General features: G+C 38.5%; 1 protein-coding gene across 2 annotated transcripts in view; it reads left to right on the top strand.

Moving 5' to 3' along the window:
* Positions 1 to 537: 537 nt before the first annotated feature.
* The window catches only part of FKTN (fukutin), a 67324-nt gene continuing 51861 nt past the window's right edge, over positions 538 to 16000 (top strand). Inside the window, exons 1-2 of one of the 2 annotated variants that reach the window (XM_049627393.1) lie at positions 538 to 1941; positions 12325 to 12384. In XM_049627393.1, the coding sequence (XP_049483350.1) occupies positions 1837 to 1941; positions 12325 to 12384 (165 nt within the window). In that variant the 5' untranslated portion in view covers positions 538 to 1836. The remainder of the gene's footprint in view (positions 1942 to 12324; positions 12385 to 16000) is intronic. The other variant, XM_049627385.1, reaches the window with a different exon arrangement.

Raw genomic sequence — 16000 nt, forward strand, 5'->3', positions numbered from 1 at the left:
GTTATATACTATATTTTTACAATAAGGTAACCTAGAGAAAAGAAAATATTAAGAAAATTGTAAGAAAAAAATCCTAAGGAAGAGAAAATACATTTATAGTACATACTGTAAAGAATCCACGTATAAGTGGACCCAGGCAATTCAAACCCATGTTCACGGGTCAGCTGTACATTCATCAACATCATTACATCACCTAGTTTTGAAAAAAATTGGTTTCAGAGGTAAGGAATGCATTCTCTGCTCATCACATTAAAAGGGTCAACTTAAAAAAAATTTTTTTTTTAATGTTTATTTATTTTTGAGAGAGAGAGACAGAGACCGAGCACGAGCTGGAGAGGGCAGAGAGAAAGGGAGACACAGAATCCAAAGCAGGCTCCAGGCTCTGAGATGTCAGCACAGATCCCGATGCGGGGCTCGAACCCATGGACTGCGAGATCATGACCTGAGCTGAAGTCAGACACTCAACCGACTGGGCCACCCAGGGGCCCCTGAAAGGGTCAACTTTTTAATTGAAAAAATTTAAAGGGGAGTGCTAGGGGAAGGATCAGATATTGTCAGGGGATATTTAGTATTATAGCATTATTGTATAAAATCTACAAGTTGTCAGGGGGAAAGAAAGTGTGACCTCAGCACAACTATGAGTTGATAAGTGTTTTTGAACAATGCGAGAACTCAAGGTAAATAGTGTTTATAAGTTCTTTTTGATAAACTGTAACAAGATGAATATCAGTTATCCAGTAGATGAATAGAGAAAGCAGGAGGGTAGGTATAAATTTGCTGATTTCCCTTTATTTTTCAGCTGGAGAACAAAATCGTAGAAAGTTGGGACATCAAGGGGCACCCAGGTGGTTCAAGTCATGATCTCACAGTTTGAGTTCAAGTCCCACGTCGGGCTCTGTGTTGACAGCTCAGAACCTGGAGCCTGCTTCGGATTTTGTGTCTCCCTCTCTCTCTGCCCCTCTTCTCTCTCTCTCTCTCTCTCTCTCTCTCTCTCTCTCTCTCTCTCAAAAATAAATAAACATTAAAAATTTTTTTAAAAAGTTTAGAATCAAGTAATAGAGGTGTTAGTCTATGTACAGGAATAAAGATAAACACTTGAAAAATTAAATGTAATATGTTTAATCAAAATCAGTGCAGAGGAGATACAAAGAAGTAGAACTATATTAAATTTCTTATCCTAAAGAAATAATCAGATGCAACCAAAGATGAAAGAACAAAACTTTATCTTTACACTTTCTTTATATTTGCAAAGAACTGAAAACATGTATGGCATATTTATAAAAACTGGCCACATCCTAGATCACACAAAAACAACAAAAAGCTATCATACAGATGATGTTTCGTGACCAAACCTTTTCTCAGTTTCCTCTGTGGAATTGGTTCTTAGTAAGGTCAGTAGCATCAGCAGAGCCTGCCAACTTGTCAGAAATGCAAATTCATAAGCCCCATCCCAGATCTACTGAATCAGAAACTCTGTAGGAGAAGCCCCCAACCCTGTATACGTCAGGTTTTTTACATATCCCATTTATGTTTGTTATTTGCGGTTGTTATTTGTAGAATTCCATGGTAAATATTTTTGTTTTTGTCATGTTTGGTCTCATATCTGATTATTTCTTCAGGAGAGAAAGTTAGCAATTCAAAGAATGTGCTATGGAACTTTAGGTAACTTTTTCTTTGTTCTGTTGCTAGTTATTAAAGGTGAACAAGTAAAAATAAGTTTTTGTCTCTTTAGAAATACCTTTTTTGTTTACAGAAAACAAGATTATCTTCTTATCCAAAAAAGATGACACCAACTGGGTTACTCTCAAAGGACAACCAAGTGAGCACCACAGACTAATGAGTAGAATCAACAAGAACGTGATTTTGGCGCTTTTAACTTTGACAAGTTCTGCATTTCTGCTGTTTCAATTATACTACTACAAACACTATATATCAGCAAAGGTAATTTTTTTTGTGTTCCTATCTACATATTTTTCTGATGGTGTTGTCTTTCTTTAGATGCTGTGCATAGTTTTAAGGATGTTACACCTTTATCATATATATTTCAAACATTTTTCCTGGTTTATTAATTTGTCTTTTAACTTTATATTCATAGTATAACCCCCACCCCCCACCCCCAGTACATTTGTATTTAATTTCTAGGTAGAAAAGATTTCTAAGTAGAAAACCTGTCAAGATCTTTCTTCTTTAGGGCATCTAGTGTTGTGTCATAAGTAGCCAAAGATTGTGGAAGTATTCACCTGTATTTTCATCAAGTACTATTTATGTTTAATTTTTTTTAACTAAATAGAATTTATTTTAGTATGAGGTATGAATTAGATCTCTAACTTTAAAGTTTTTCCCAAATGGTTGACCATTTGTCCCAATATCACTTATTGAATTCCTCCATTAACTTAAAATCCCATCTTAATTATATGTGACGTTTCTACAAATAACTACTATTTTGACCCTTTCCCCTGGAATGCATTGTAGCTCTTTGTATGTTTTTAAGTAGGCTACACACCCAGAGTGGAGCCCAATGCTGGGCTTGAACTCATGACCCTGGGATCAAGACCTGAGCTGAGATCACGAGCTAGACACTTAACCACCTGAGCCACTCAGATGCCCCAAATGCCGTGTAGCTTTAGTTGTAAAAAGCAGAAACTCTACTTTAGGATTAAACCTCATTTATGCTGCTTATTAACTGTGGGACCTTGGGTAAATTACTTCTAAACGTTGTTTTCTCATCTACAAAATAGGGACGATAAAGATACCAGCTCGTAGACTTGTGAGGCTTAAATGAATTAATACACATAAAGCATTTGGAACAGTGCATGTCATAAAGAGATCAGTAAATATGAGCTATTATTATTATCTTCATATAGTGTAATCCTGGTTTCAGGAGTAGAATTTAGTGATTGATCACTTACATATAATACCCAGTACTCATTCAAAAAATTTATTTAAAAGTCACTGTTTGCTAAGCATTTTGACAAGGTGATAGAAACAATGAGAAATGTTTTTTTTTCTTCCATATTTTTATAATTTGTTGGGGACAGATGCTAGTGGAAGTATAGATGCTTCCAGTATGTTATTAGTGTGAAGATAAAATGCTGTCTATGAGGAATACAATTAGTTTCTCTATCCCAGCCAGAAAAAAAATGCTTTATTTAAAAATAGTAAGTATAGTTAGAATAATAGACGTTATTATTTAAAACCTCCCAACTTTTAAAATTTTTTCGATTTTGTTGAGGAAAATGTTTAACTTTCAGCTTTTTATTAAACTTCAAGATCTCACTTAAACTTCAGGGGAATACGGATGGATCTCGAGTATTCTAGTATAGTTTCTTATAACATAGGAAAAGAATTCAGAATTCTGTAAACTTTGCTTACTTATTATATCTGAATTGCATTTCTCATTTGTTCAGTGTTCTCAATTGTGGGATATCCTTAGACAGAAAATTCACACAAAATGATTTCTAGTTCAATTAAAGTTGTTTGATTTATTGGCAGAAGAATGGAGAATGGTAACCTTGATCAGCACTAACTTACACATCAGCAGCATCAGCATAAAAACCATGATTTTAAGGACGCCTGGAGGGCTCAGTAGGTTAAGCATCCGACTTCAGCTCAGGTCATGATCTTACAGTTTGTGGGTTCAAGCCCAGCATCAGGCTCTCTGCTGTCAGTACAGAGCCCGCTTCGGATCCTCTGTCTCCCCCTCTCTCTGCCCCTTCCTGCATGTGTGGGATAAATAAAATAAATAAAACATTAAAAAAACAAACAAACATGATTTAGGTCATGTTTGAACTTTCAGGCAATTCAGAAAGACACTGAGATTGTGTGTTAAAGCTAGGGCAAGAATGAAAAGTTGGTTTTATCTGTGATCACAGCCTACTTCTAGTAGTAAATGCCTGCAGTAGTAAATGTTGACTACAAATCTTTTCAGGCTCTTCAGGAGAATACTCTAATATTTATCATAGGTTAGGGAAGAAAGGTTATTGATATCTTGGAGTTAAGGAGGCATATTTTTTTCCTAGTTATAGTATAGTATTGGTTTTAGGAGTAGAATTTAGTGATTCATCAGTTACATAGAATGCCTAGAGCTCATCCCAAGTGCCCTCCTTTTTTTTTTTTTAATTTAAAAAAAAATTTCTTTTTTTAACGTTTATTGATTTTTGAGACAGAGAGAGACAAAGCATGAGCAGGGGAGGGTCAGAGAGAGAGAGGGAGACACAGAATCTGAAACAGTCTCCAGGCTCTGAGCTGTCAGCACAGAGCCTGATGCGGGGCTTGAACCCACGAACCTCGAGATCATGACCTGAACCGAAGTCGGATGCTTAACCAGCTGAGCCACCCAGGCGCCTCCCAAGTGCCCTCCTTAATGCCCATCACCCATTTAGCCCATCCCTCTTTCCACCTCCCCTCCAGAAGCTCTCAGTTTGTTCTCTATAGTTAAGAGTTTCTTATGGTTTGCATCCCTCTCTGTTTTTATCATATTTTATTTTTCCTTCCTTTCCCCATGTTCATCTGTTTTGTTTCTTAAATTCCACATATGAGTGAAATCATATGGTATTTGTCTTTCTCTGATGGGCTTATTTCATTTAGCATAGTTCCATCTACCTTGTTGCAAATGGCAAGATTTCATTCTTTTTGATATTATATTCCATTTTGTATATGTGTGTGTGTGTGTGTGTGTGTGTGTGTGTGTGTGTGTGTACATATATATCTTCATTCATCAGTCAGTGGGTATTTGGGCTCTTTTCATAATTTGGCTGTTGTTGATAGTGCTGCTATAAACATTGGGGTACATCTGCCCCTTGGAATCAGTATTTTTGTATCCTTTGGATAAATACCTAGTAGTGTAATTGCTGGGTTATAGGGTAGCTCTATTTTTAACTTTTTGAGAAACCTCCACACTGTTTTCCAGAGTGGCTATACCAGTTTTCATTCCCACCCACAGTGAAGGAGGCCTACTTTTGACCATTTCTAGGGCCTCGCCACAGAATTCCTTTTGGCCCTAGCTGGTTAGACAAGTTTAGCCTTCTATGATCTCCCAAATGAGGTCTGAATAATCCAGTTATTTGATAGCATTGAAGATAAGGAATTTGTATATCTATTGGGTCAGCTAAAACTCCATAGATGGGTGGAGTTGACTCTTCAGATTCTAGAACAACCCTCTAGATCTTTGAAATACAAACTCTTACAGGCCTTTGAAATACAAACTCTTGTGTGATGACCTTGTGAGCAATTTCTGTGAGCTCCACCTTTCAAGCAATTGGCTGGCAGTTTACATCACAAAGGGTATCTCTAGGACCCCCTATAGAATGTCAGTTGTTCATTGTTTTTTGTTTTTTTTTTTTTACTGCACCAACCTAGACAATCTGATTATAATTATGTGTGCTCATTCAATCTGTATTTATTGATTACATGTTATATACAGGGCACTTTGCAGGAATACAGAGATAAATGGAACACAGGTCCTACTCTCAAGGAACTCATAATTTGGTAGAAGTGGCAACAGCATTAATTCTTAAGTTTGGGGCCTAGATAATCCTGAGTTTGACTCCTTATTTGGTTGTTTGTCTTTTTTTTTTTTTTTTTCTTATGAAAAAATCTATTTAGCAAATAGTAATTAGTACATTGGGTTTCTTTTTTTTTTTTTTTTTTTTTATTTAATATATGAAACTTACTGTCAAATTGGTTTCCATACAACACCCAGTGCTCATCCCAAAAGGTGCCCTCCTCAATACCCATCACCCACCCTCCCCTCCTTCCCACCCCCCATCAACCCTCAGTTTGTTCTCAGTCTTAACAGCAAGTCACTTAACTTCTTTAAGCCTCAGTTTCTTTAAATGGGGCTACTGGCAGCTTTACTGGTTGAGATAATGTATGTAATGCATCTCAGTGTTTGATATATGGTAGGTGCTCAGCAAATGGTAGCTATGAATAGTGCACACATTCTAGTCCTTTCAAGGTTTACGTTGCTGCCTGATAAATAAAATTGGATTTAATTATTACAGGTTTCTCATTGATCATTTTTTTCATAAATGAGTTATCTGGAGCCCAGATATGTTAAGCTTCTTGCTGAAGTTTGCCAAATTCAGGTCCCAAAACTTGTGTCCTCACTCATAGAGCTAGTCGCACATGTAAATACAAGTATGTTCAAACAAAATACCGTAACATTGATAAGATACGAGATAGATAAGATGGCTCATTTTGAATCACAATAGAAAATTATAAAATATTGCTGCCTCAGTGGAAGGAAGACAAAGCCCATGAACTGTGTTTGTATAAAGCACTGGGTAAACCAAACCTTAGTAATGTCCTTGACTTAGAACCATAAGCAGCACTCAGTGCCTGCAGTATTCAGCTACTCTTACTACCTAGAAAGCCCCTTACCGGGTTCTGTGCTAGGATATCTTACTTTGCATTGTATGTACTTTTTTGCCCCTTATGACTATATTTATGTGTACACACATGCACACACACACTCGGCACTGAATGGGGAAGGAGTCAAAACAGAAAAGACAAGAAGCCTCCAAGTGGCACTGGCACAGAGGAGGAGGAGGGACAAAGGAGCGTTTGTCCCTACTCTGGCTCCCACCAGCAACCTCCTAATAGGAGGTGAACCTGAAGTTGGAAGAACAGGAAGTGCTTACTCTTTTAAAGGAAAGTGTCAAAAGACAGTCATTTCTCTTTAAAAAAGCCTCTTCCCTCTACTCCCTGCCCACTGCCAAAAGCCTGATCCCCTGAGCTGGCTGTCCTTAAGGCTGGGGCAGGACAAGATGGTGGGGAGTGGCGTAAGACCAAAGATCTGAAGTACCCAGGCCCAGAAGGGCTTATACGGAGTGGCTGCTGGGCTCAGGGGGTGATCCCCTCTGTGGTCCAACTAGTCCTGCCCGCGGGCAAATTTGGCCAGCTTGTTGAGCTCCTGGAACTGTCTGTCTGTCTTATGGCTGAGCAGTGAGCTGCAAAGTGTGTTTGGTTAGAAGGTCAGGAGGGAGTTGGAAGGGGAGTTTGGATTTCAAGTTTGGCAATAGTTACTCACAGTGAACAATTTCATATGCCATTATTAGAAATGGAAATTAATCTTGTAGCCATTTAGATCATGGCAACAAAGGTTTTTGAAATTTTTGAGTTGGTCAGTTGCTTGCTATAATCATCTAAGAATCATGATTTTTAAAAACTCTCCTTTGACTACTGGCTAGTTCCCTTATATTCTGAATGATAATGTACGGATCATTGCTGGAGGAAGAATATTCTGATAATCTGACCTAGTGTGTAAACTTTGATAAATGCTATTGTTCCCTTCTTCCGATCCTTTCCCCCACATCCCCCGCCCCCATGACCACCATTGTTCAGGAGAATATGAAAGAATTTCTTCCATTAGAATTGAGGGATATTTAAAAAATACTTCTATTTATCCCCAGACTTTACACTCTATAGGTTTTCTGGCCAAGCAGTTTGGCTAATTAATAAGCAAAGTTTTCCCACTGTGTCAGATTGTATTTATGAGTCCTATGCACTAAGAACTTCAGTGACTTGGGAGTAAGTAAGAGAGCAGTGCATCTACTATAAGGAAAGGCACTGAGATGCAAAAGGGGAATCTGCCTGGAGTGTTGGTGAATTTACCATGGTTAGTGTTTCTGATCCTTAAGATTACAAATTTATAAATAATTGAAAAAGATCAATTATTGAAAACTCAAACAGTTTTTGTAAGTATTACTGTTTGATTCTCTATAGGCATGATTAATGATCATGCTGGATTAAGAATTCTGTTTTTGGGGGCACCTGGGTGGCTCAGTCAGTTAGGTGTCCAACTTCGGCTCAGTTCATGGTCTCATGTTTCGTGATTTTGAGCCCCACATCGGGCTCCATGCTGACAGTGCAGTGCAGAGCCTGCTTGGGATTCTCTCTCTCCGTCTCCCTCTGCCCCTCTCCCACTCACTCTTTCTGTCACTCTCAAAATGAATAAACTTAAAAAAAAAATAATTGTTTTTTGGTTTCTGTAAGAAATGGATTGTTGGATATTCTTTCAAAAAATGAAAGGATTTTTCCTTAAATCTTCACCTCCTATATGCTAAATACTTTCTCTTTAATGACATATCCCTTATTTTAACTCATTTATCAGTGGTGTTCAATAGCCACAAGACCTTTTCTACCCCTCCTTTTCGGCATCTGATTCCATCTTTCCATTTATTTATTCATTTCATTTACATTTTTACTCAATCCTATAGGAATATCTTTAGCCTTTAAAAAGAAAAACCGCTTGATTTGATATAGCATTTCTTTTAGAACATTTGGTCATCTATTTGTCAAATGTTTGTTGAGTACTTACTATGTGCCCAAGTACAGTACTAGGCTATGAGATGAAATGAGAGTCAAGTGTAATCCTTGCTGTCTAGGAAGTCAGAAACTGGGGAAATTTGGGGTTGAAGAGGAGAGAAGTTAAGAAACATATAAAGAGACATATAAGCAAATGACAATATGTTACTTCTTTAAAGCACATCTCATAAACCTTGTTCTGCCTACTTTACTAGTTATAGTTTAAGAACTCTTCTTTAGTCTCTAGCTTTTGTAATCCTCTCTGTACAGCTGTCCCAGTTATTTTTTTAAAATATCTGATCAAGTTATTCTCTGCATAGCATACCTATGGAGTAAGATACAGATTTCTTACCATGGTATGGTAGATAGTCTCTGTTTGCCCTTCCAGATCTTGTCTTTAATAGTCTGTGTCTCGGGGAGCTGACCTCAATGGACTGCATTAGGTGAGCTCCCTTCTCTTTTCTAGTTGGAGGTCAGCCAAGGGGAAACATCATCTGGAGATTGAAGACCTGGAGGAAAGAGAGGTCATGTTATTTATTCTTTGGGTTCTCTATTTGTAGGATCATTGCTTGATAGGGACTATATTCCTCCTTTACAACTATGGTTGTAGCCACTGGTTGCCAGTAACTGTACCTCACCAGAGGTAGATTAACCATTAAGATAAATGAAATTTATTTGTTTATTTTTTTTTAATGTTTTCTTTCTTTATTTTTGAGAGAGAGAGTGAGTGTGCACGTGAGAGGAGGGTGAGGGGCAGAGAGAGAGGGCGAGAGAGAATCCTGAGCACGGAGCCTGATGCAGGGCTTGATTTCATGAAGGGTGAGATAGATCATGACCTGAGCTGAAATCGAGAGTCGGATGCTTAACTGACTGAGCCACCCAGGTGCCCCAGATAGATGAGATTTAAACTACAGGGCCCCTCACTTCCAAAGGCCCTTGAAGGAGGCTTAGGAATATGTTATAAAGCTATATATTTTGGTAAAGTTTGCAAAATATATTTTTGCATTCTGTTTATTAAAAAGGACCACCAAAATTGTATAATTGTCAGCCCCTATAAAACTGTATCCTCCTATGTCCTTATCCTTGACCCTTCAAGCTTACGTAAGTGCAAAGTTTGTAGGGAATGAATATCTGCTGAATAACCCACTTAGGAAGGTTATGATTGAATATTTAATGAGTGAAATAATATTTTGAGTTGGTTTTATAAAATGAGTGTAAATCCTCCAGGTATAGAAAGATGGGAAGGCCATTATAATAGAGAAAACAGGAGTGCCTGGGTTGCTCAGTTGGTTAAGCGTCTGATCCTTGATTTTGGCTCAGGTCATGATCTCACAGTTTCATGAATTAGAGCCCTACATCGGGCTCTGCGCTGATCCTGCAGAGCCTGCTTGGGACTTCCTCCCTCCCTCTCTCTTGCTTGCTCTCTGTCTACCCCTCCCCTACTTGTGCTCTCTCTCAAAATAAATAAACTTTAAAAATTATTTAAAAAATAGAGGAAACAGCATATTTGAAAAGAATGAGCTCTGTGGATATCTAGAAGAGGAGCATACTACCTAGAGACCAAAGGAAGCATGAAAGTCCCAAGTCCCAAGGCAGGAACATGTCTGGCAGTTTTAAGAACAGCAAAAAGATCAATGTGGCTATAGAGGAGTGAGAGTGGGGAAGAATAGTAAGTAAAGTCAGAGAGTTTATATTGTTTAGGGCCTTGTAAACCATAAAGACTTTTGCCTTTGTTCTGAGTGAGATTGTGAACCATAGGAAAGTTTGAGCTGATATGTGACATGATCTGATTTTTTTAAAAAAGGTAGTAGAATGGATGCTCTGTTGAGAATAGATTGTAGGGCAAGAGCTAAAGCAGACTAGGTAGAAGTCTATTCTAATAATTTATACAGGATGGTGATGGCTTGGACAAGGGAACTAGTGGTAGAAAGTAGAGCTATCAGATTTTGTTCATGGGCTAGATGTGGGGTATAAGAGACATAAAAGAGTCAGGGATAACTTTAGTATTTGGGGCCTAGATAATTGGAAAGGGGAAGTTGCTGTTTACTGAGATGAGAAGCAAGCTTGAGGGATGGTTAGAGATCTGGAGCTTTTTCCAGACATGTTAAGTTTCAGATGACTATTTGACATCCAAATGAAGAATGTGAGTAGATAGTTGAATATATGTTTGGAGTTCAAAGGACTGGTGTGGTTGAGAATATAAATTGAGAGTGGTAAGCATACAGATGGTATTTAAAGCCATTAGAATAGATGAGGTACCAAGAAAGTGAACGTAGAGTAAAAAGAGGGAGAAAAGTCTCATGATCTGAGTTTTGGGGGTCCCTCATACATCAGGGAGGTGGAAGAACTAGCAAAGAACAAGGAGGAGCAGCCAGAGAGAAATAGGAAAACCAGAAGCATGGGATTCGGAGAGCCATGCAACTAAAGTGTTTGAGACACAAATGGTCAACAATTCTTGATAGATCGAATAAGACAAGGAGTAATAATAATTGACCATTGGATTTAGCAACATGGAGGTCATTGGTGATCTTGATGAATAGTTGGCAGAGTGAATTTAAGCTCAAGAGCTTATAAGAGGAGAGGAATCGGATGCAATAAGAACAGACAGCCCATTAGGGATTTTGCTTAAGGGGGGAAAATTGTTAGTTGGGAAAATTGTTAATTGTTAGTTAGGGGGGAAAATTGTTAGTTGCATACAGTGGGTATGCAAGAGAGTTATTGCTTGTTTGTTTTAAGATAGAAATAATATCGTGTTTGTATACTGATGGGAATGATCCAGCAGAGAAAACAAACAGCTCAGAAATTCAGTCTAATTAACTCATGGAGGGCTATAATGAGTAACAAGGGCTATGTTATAGAGTTTGCAGTCTCTTTTCAAGGATGAAGATTACAGAGGTGTCTCTTTGTAGTTTGTTCTCAAATATCTCTTGCTATTAAAATGTTATTGTCTAAGTTGCAGAGCTTATGAGGAGAGACCACTTCTGGCTTTACCTTGATTACTCAGTATCTCTCTTCCTCTTTTCTGTTCTCCTTCCCTCCATTTAGCAAACCATAATTAAGTATTTAGTCATTACCAAGCACTGTGCTAGGCACTGGCAATATAAAGAAGGATTGGCCTTGGTCCCTGCCCTTGAGTTTGCAGTTTAGTGGGGAGATGAGTCTCCTTTTAATTTTTTTGAGTGTGATGAGTTTTGTTTTTTGTGTTTTGTTTTGTTTTGTTTTGTTTTGAGAGAGAGAGTGTGTGTTGCGGGGGTGGGAAGGGGTAGAGAGAGAGGGAGACAGAGAATCCCAAGTGGTCTCTGTGCTGACAGCATCGAGCCCGATGCAGGGCTCAAACTCATGCACCATGAGATCATGACCTGAGCTGAAGTTGGACACTCAACCCACTGAGCCCCTGGTGCCACAAGTCTCCTTTTTAGAAACTTGGGGCATATTTCATTTGTTGGGTAAGGCTATTCTTCTTGTTCTTTAGTATCCTCCCATCTGTCTTCTATGTAAAGAACACATTCAAGGCATAAGAAACTTCTTTGGATCTTCTTTGAGCTTGAAACATTCTTCCCATTGTCTCTAGACCATCAGACATTCTTTTTTCCTGTTACTTTCAAAGTATTTTGGGGCTTATCAGATGAAAACTGATAATTCTTTCTTCCTTCTGATTCTCTAGACCTGACTTTTTTTTTTAATTGGAGTACAGTTCACACACAATGTTACATTAGTTTCAGATATACAACATAGTGATTCAACAGTTATGCTGTGGTTACCACAAGTGTAGCTACCACCTCTCATACAACAGTATTACAGTACCATTGACTGTATTCTCTATGTATATTTTATCCCCATGGCTTACCCATTCCATAGCTAGGAGCCTATATCTCCCACTCCCTTTAACTCATCTTGCCCATCCCCCTCACTCTCTCCCCTCTGGCAACTACCAGCTTGTTCCCTGTATGCCAAGTAAAATAAGACAGAGAAAGATAGCTTTGAATTTATTAAAATATTTTTTTGTTATCTTCTTAGAATGGAGCTGGTGTATCAAAATCTAAGGGAAACCGAATTGGATTTGATAGCACACAGTGGGTATGTAAGATAAGTATGAAATTCCTCATTTACAATGTTCTTTTAGTTCATTTGTGTATGTACTCAATAAGGATTTGTTGAATGATGACAATGATAATAACTACCTTGGTGGACAGTAGGAGTAGGTGTTGGAGGGGAAGAGGTAGGCCCTGTGTCAAGTACTTTACATGCAGTATCTCATGTAGTCCTTATGGAAACTCCATGAAGTCAGTACATATTGTTATCCTCAGTTCACTTAGAGGGTTTAAGGTTAGTTGGCTAATAAGTGGCTGGCTGAGTACAGATTCTGTTTGCCTTCAAAATCCTCACTCACTGAACTTTGGTGCATCCCCAAATGAAAAAATATATGAATCAGAATTGAACTATGAATAAGGGAAGACAATGATTAGGAATTAAAATCTATTCAACATGTTTCCTTTTTTTTTTTTTTTTTTTTGTTTTTTTAATATGAAATTTATTGTCAAATTGGTTTCCATACAATATCCAGTGCTCATCCCAACAGGTGTCCTTCTCAATGCCCATCACCCACTTTCCCCTCCCTCCCACCCCCCATCAATCCTCAGTTTATTCTCACTTTTTAAGAGTCTCTTATGGTTTGGCTTCCTCCCTCTTTAACTTTTTTTTTCCTTCCCCTCCCCCATGGTCTTAAGTTTCTCAGGAACCACATAAGAGTGAAAACATATGATATCTGTCTTTCTCTGTATGACTTACTTCACTTAGCATAACACTCTCCAGTTCCATCCACATTGCTACAAAAGGCCATATTTCATTCTTTCTCATTGCCACGTAGTATTCCATTGTGTATATAAACCACAATTTCTTTATCCATTCATCAGTTGTTGGACATTTAGGCTCTTTCCATAATTTGGCTATTGTTGAGAGTGCTGCTATAAACATTGGGGTACAAGTGCCCCTATGCATCAGTACTCCTGTATCCCTTGGGTAAATTCCTAGTAGTGCTATTGCTGGGTCATAGGGTAGGTCTATTTTTAATTTTCTGAGGAACCTCCACACTTTTCCAGAGTGGCTGCACCAGTTTGCATTCCTACCAACAGTGCAAGAGGGTTCCCATTTCTCCACATCCTTTACAGCATCTATAGTCTCCTGATTTGTTCATTTTAGCCACTCTGACTGGCGTGAGGTGATATCTCCATGTGGTTTTAATTTGTATTTCCCTGATGAAGAGTGACGTTGAGCATCTTTTCATGTGCATGTTGGCCATCCGGATGTCTTCTTTGGAGAATTGTCTATTCATGTTTAACATGTTTTCTCTTAAAGATAAGGAAAACTAGCAATATGTACAGTGTGTCCCTGTTTGGGTTTATAAATTTCAGAGCCAAACATTTACAAAATATGTTTTCTTACCTTTTTGTTAACCAAATTTAGAATGAAAAACAACGTTAGGTTACTTGTTACTAATAAAAAATTACATTTAACCTATTAGTATACATTTTGGATATGACCAGTTATTTCTTGTCGATGCACTTCAGTCTTTGGTTTCTCCTTTTTTTTTTTTTTTTTAGAAGTATGCATTTCTCTTCTTGCCACATTTTAAGTTTATTTATTTATTTTTGAGAGAGAAAGAGAGAGTGTGGGGCATGGGGCCAGAGAGAGGAGACAGAGAATCCCAAGCAGACTCTGCGTCATCAGCACAGAGCCTGATGTGGGGCTCAAACCCACAAACTATGACATCATGACCTGAGCCGAAGTCAAGAATCAGACGCTTAACCAACTAAGCCACCCAGGCTCAGCACCCTTAGTCTTTGGCTTCTCTTTAACCAGAGACATGAAGCTTTCAGATTGGAAGTGGGTTTTCAAAATTATGAAGCAGCAATAAAGGTGATAATTTTAGGTCATTGCTGGCACCAGTTGGCTTTGAACTACTGTGTAACAGGTAAGTCTGGGATATCCTATGCCAGGCTCCTCAACTGTGAAGTATTAGGGTAAACTTTTAATTTATATAAAATAGCAGATGTTTTGCTCTGTGAACTTAGGGTAGTCTGAAGGCAATGGAAAGACCCAACTTTTTCATTCAGGGAAGGATCCTTGAGGTGGGAGAAAAGAATGGATTTTTTTTTTAAGGGTTTACTTTCAGGGTGCCTGGGTGGCTCAGTTGGTTAAGTGTCTGACTCTTGATTTTGGCTCAGGTCATGGTCTCATGATTGTGTGATCGAGCCCCCATGTCAGGCTCAGCAGTGGGGATTCTCTCTCTCCCTCACTCTCTGCTCCTTCCCCATTCATGCTCTCTTTCTGTCTCTCAAAATAAATAAATGAACTTAAAAAAAATGGGTTTACTTTCAAGATCAGTGAGCAAAAATTAAAGAGCAGCTCACTACATCCAATGGGTTGTCTGTTAATTACATTGCATGGTACTAAGAATCACTCTTAGACATTTGCAGCATCACGTTAAAGGGGAGAAGTAATAAAATACTTTCGTTCTAGTATTTTAGAAGGAAGGAGTAATGCCCCCGATTTCGAATCCAAGAGACCACCAAGGAGCCGATACCGATGCAAATGCACAAGGGTTTATTTGCAAGCTCGAGCTTGGGCCCAAGTATACCTGACACAGCAGAGCGGGGACTTGGACCCCTAGGTTAAAAGGGGTAGCAGTTTTATAGGGGCCAGTGGCCAATGAGATTGTAACACACACAGAAAGTTGCATAGTCATGTCCGTCCACACGCAGGTGGCCAGTTGAATTACAATTTACCCTATAGTAACTGTTTGAACTAGCCTATCACTCTGGCCAGAATTGGCACGCAAGTTGGGCGGGCAAAAGGCGGGGTTTACATTCTTTGGCGGTTAGGGGTTCCGCATTCCTATGTGAGCCAGTTTCCAGTAAGGGTGTGCTCACTGGCTTGACTAGGGTGGGGGTTATACTTGAGATCGTGGGTGTAGCACAAAATGGAGTTAGTCTTGCTCTGCTTGTCCAGGGGTAGGGGATTTTTGTTAAATTCCTTGGGTCCCACAGAAGGAAAGGCAAAATCTGATCAATAATGTGATACCGAGCCCTGACAAAATTTTAGAATGAGTTATTAAACAGATGCCTTGAGAGCACTTAGGAAATGAAATGATGATTATAAGGAGCCAGCCTTTCACTAAGAACGGGTCCCACCAAGCCCTTCTAGATGAACAGGCTATTAGAGTGTCAGTGTACCCTGTTTTCAACAAGACATTTTTCTTTCTTGTAAACAAAATGAATTACTGAAGGCCAGATGATAATAGTCATGTTGATTTAAAATTAATTGGCTTTTCAAAGCATAAGAGACTGTTAAAAACTGAGAACAAACTGAGGGTTGATGGGGGGTGGGAGGGAGGGCAGGGTGGGTGATGGGTATTGAGGAGGGCACCTTTTGGGATGAGCACTGGGTGTTGTATGGAAACCAATTTGACAGTAAATTTCATATATTAAAAAATAAAAATAAAATAAAATAAAATAAAAAATAAATAAATAAAATTAATTGGCTTTAGAGTCAGTTGGACATCTGTTTCCAGGGATTACATTGATAACAATCTGGAAGGCATATTTAGAAGGTGAATTACAGAATTTCTCCTAGACCCTGCCCTAATCTATATTTATATCAATAATTATAATGAAGCCATTAACGTGTTCATCAT

The sequence above is a fragment of the Panthera uncia genome, chromosome D4, assembly GCF_023721935.1.
Source record: "Panthera uncia isolate 11264 chromosome D4, Puncia_PCG_1.0, whole genome shotgun sequence".
NCBI lineage: Eukaryota > Metazoa > Chordata > Mammalia > Carnivora > Felidae > Panthera > Panthera uncia.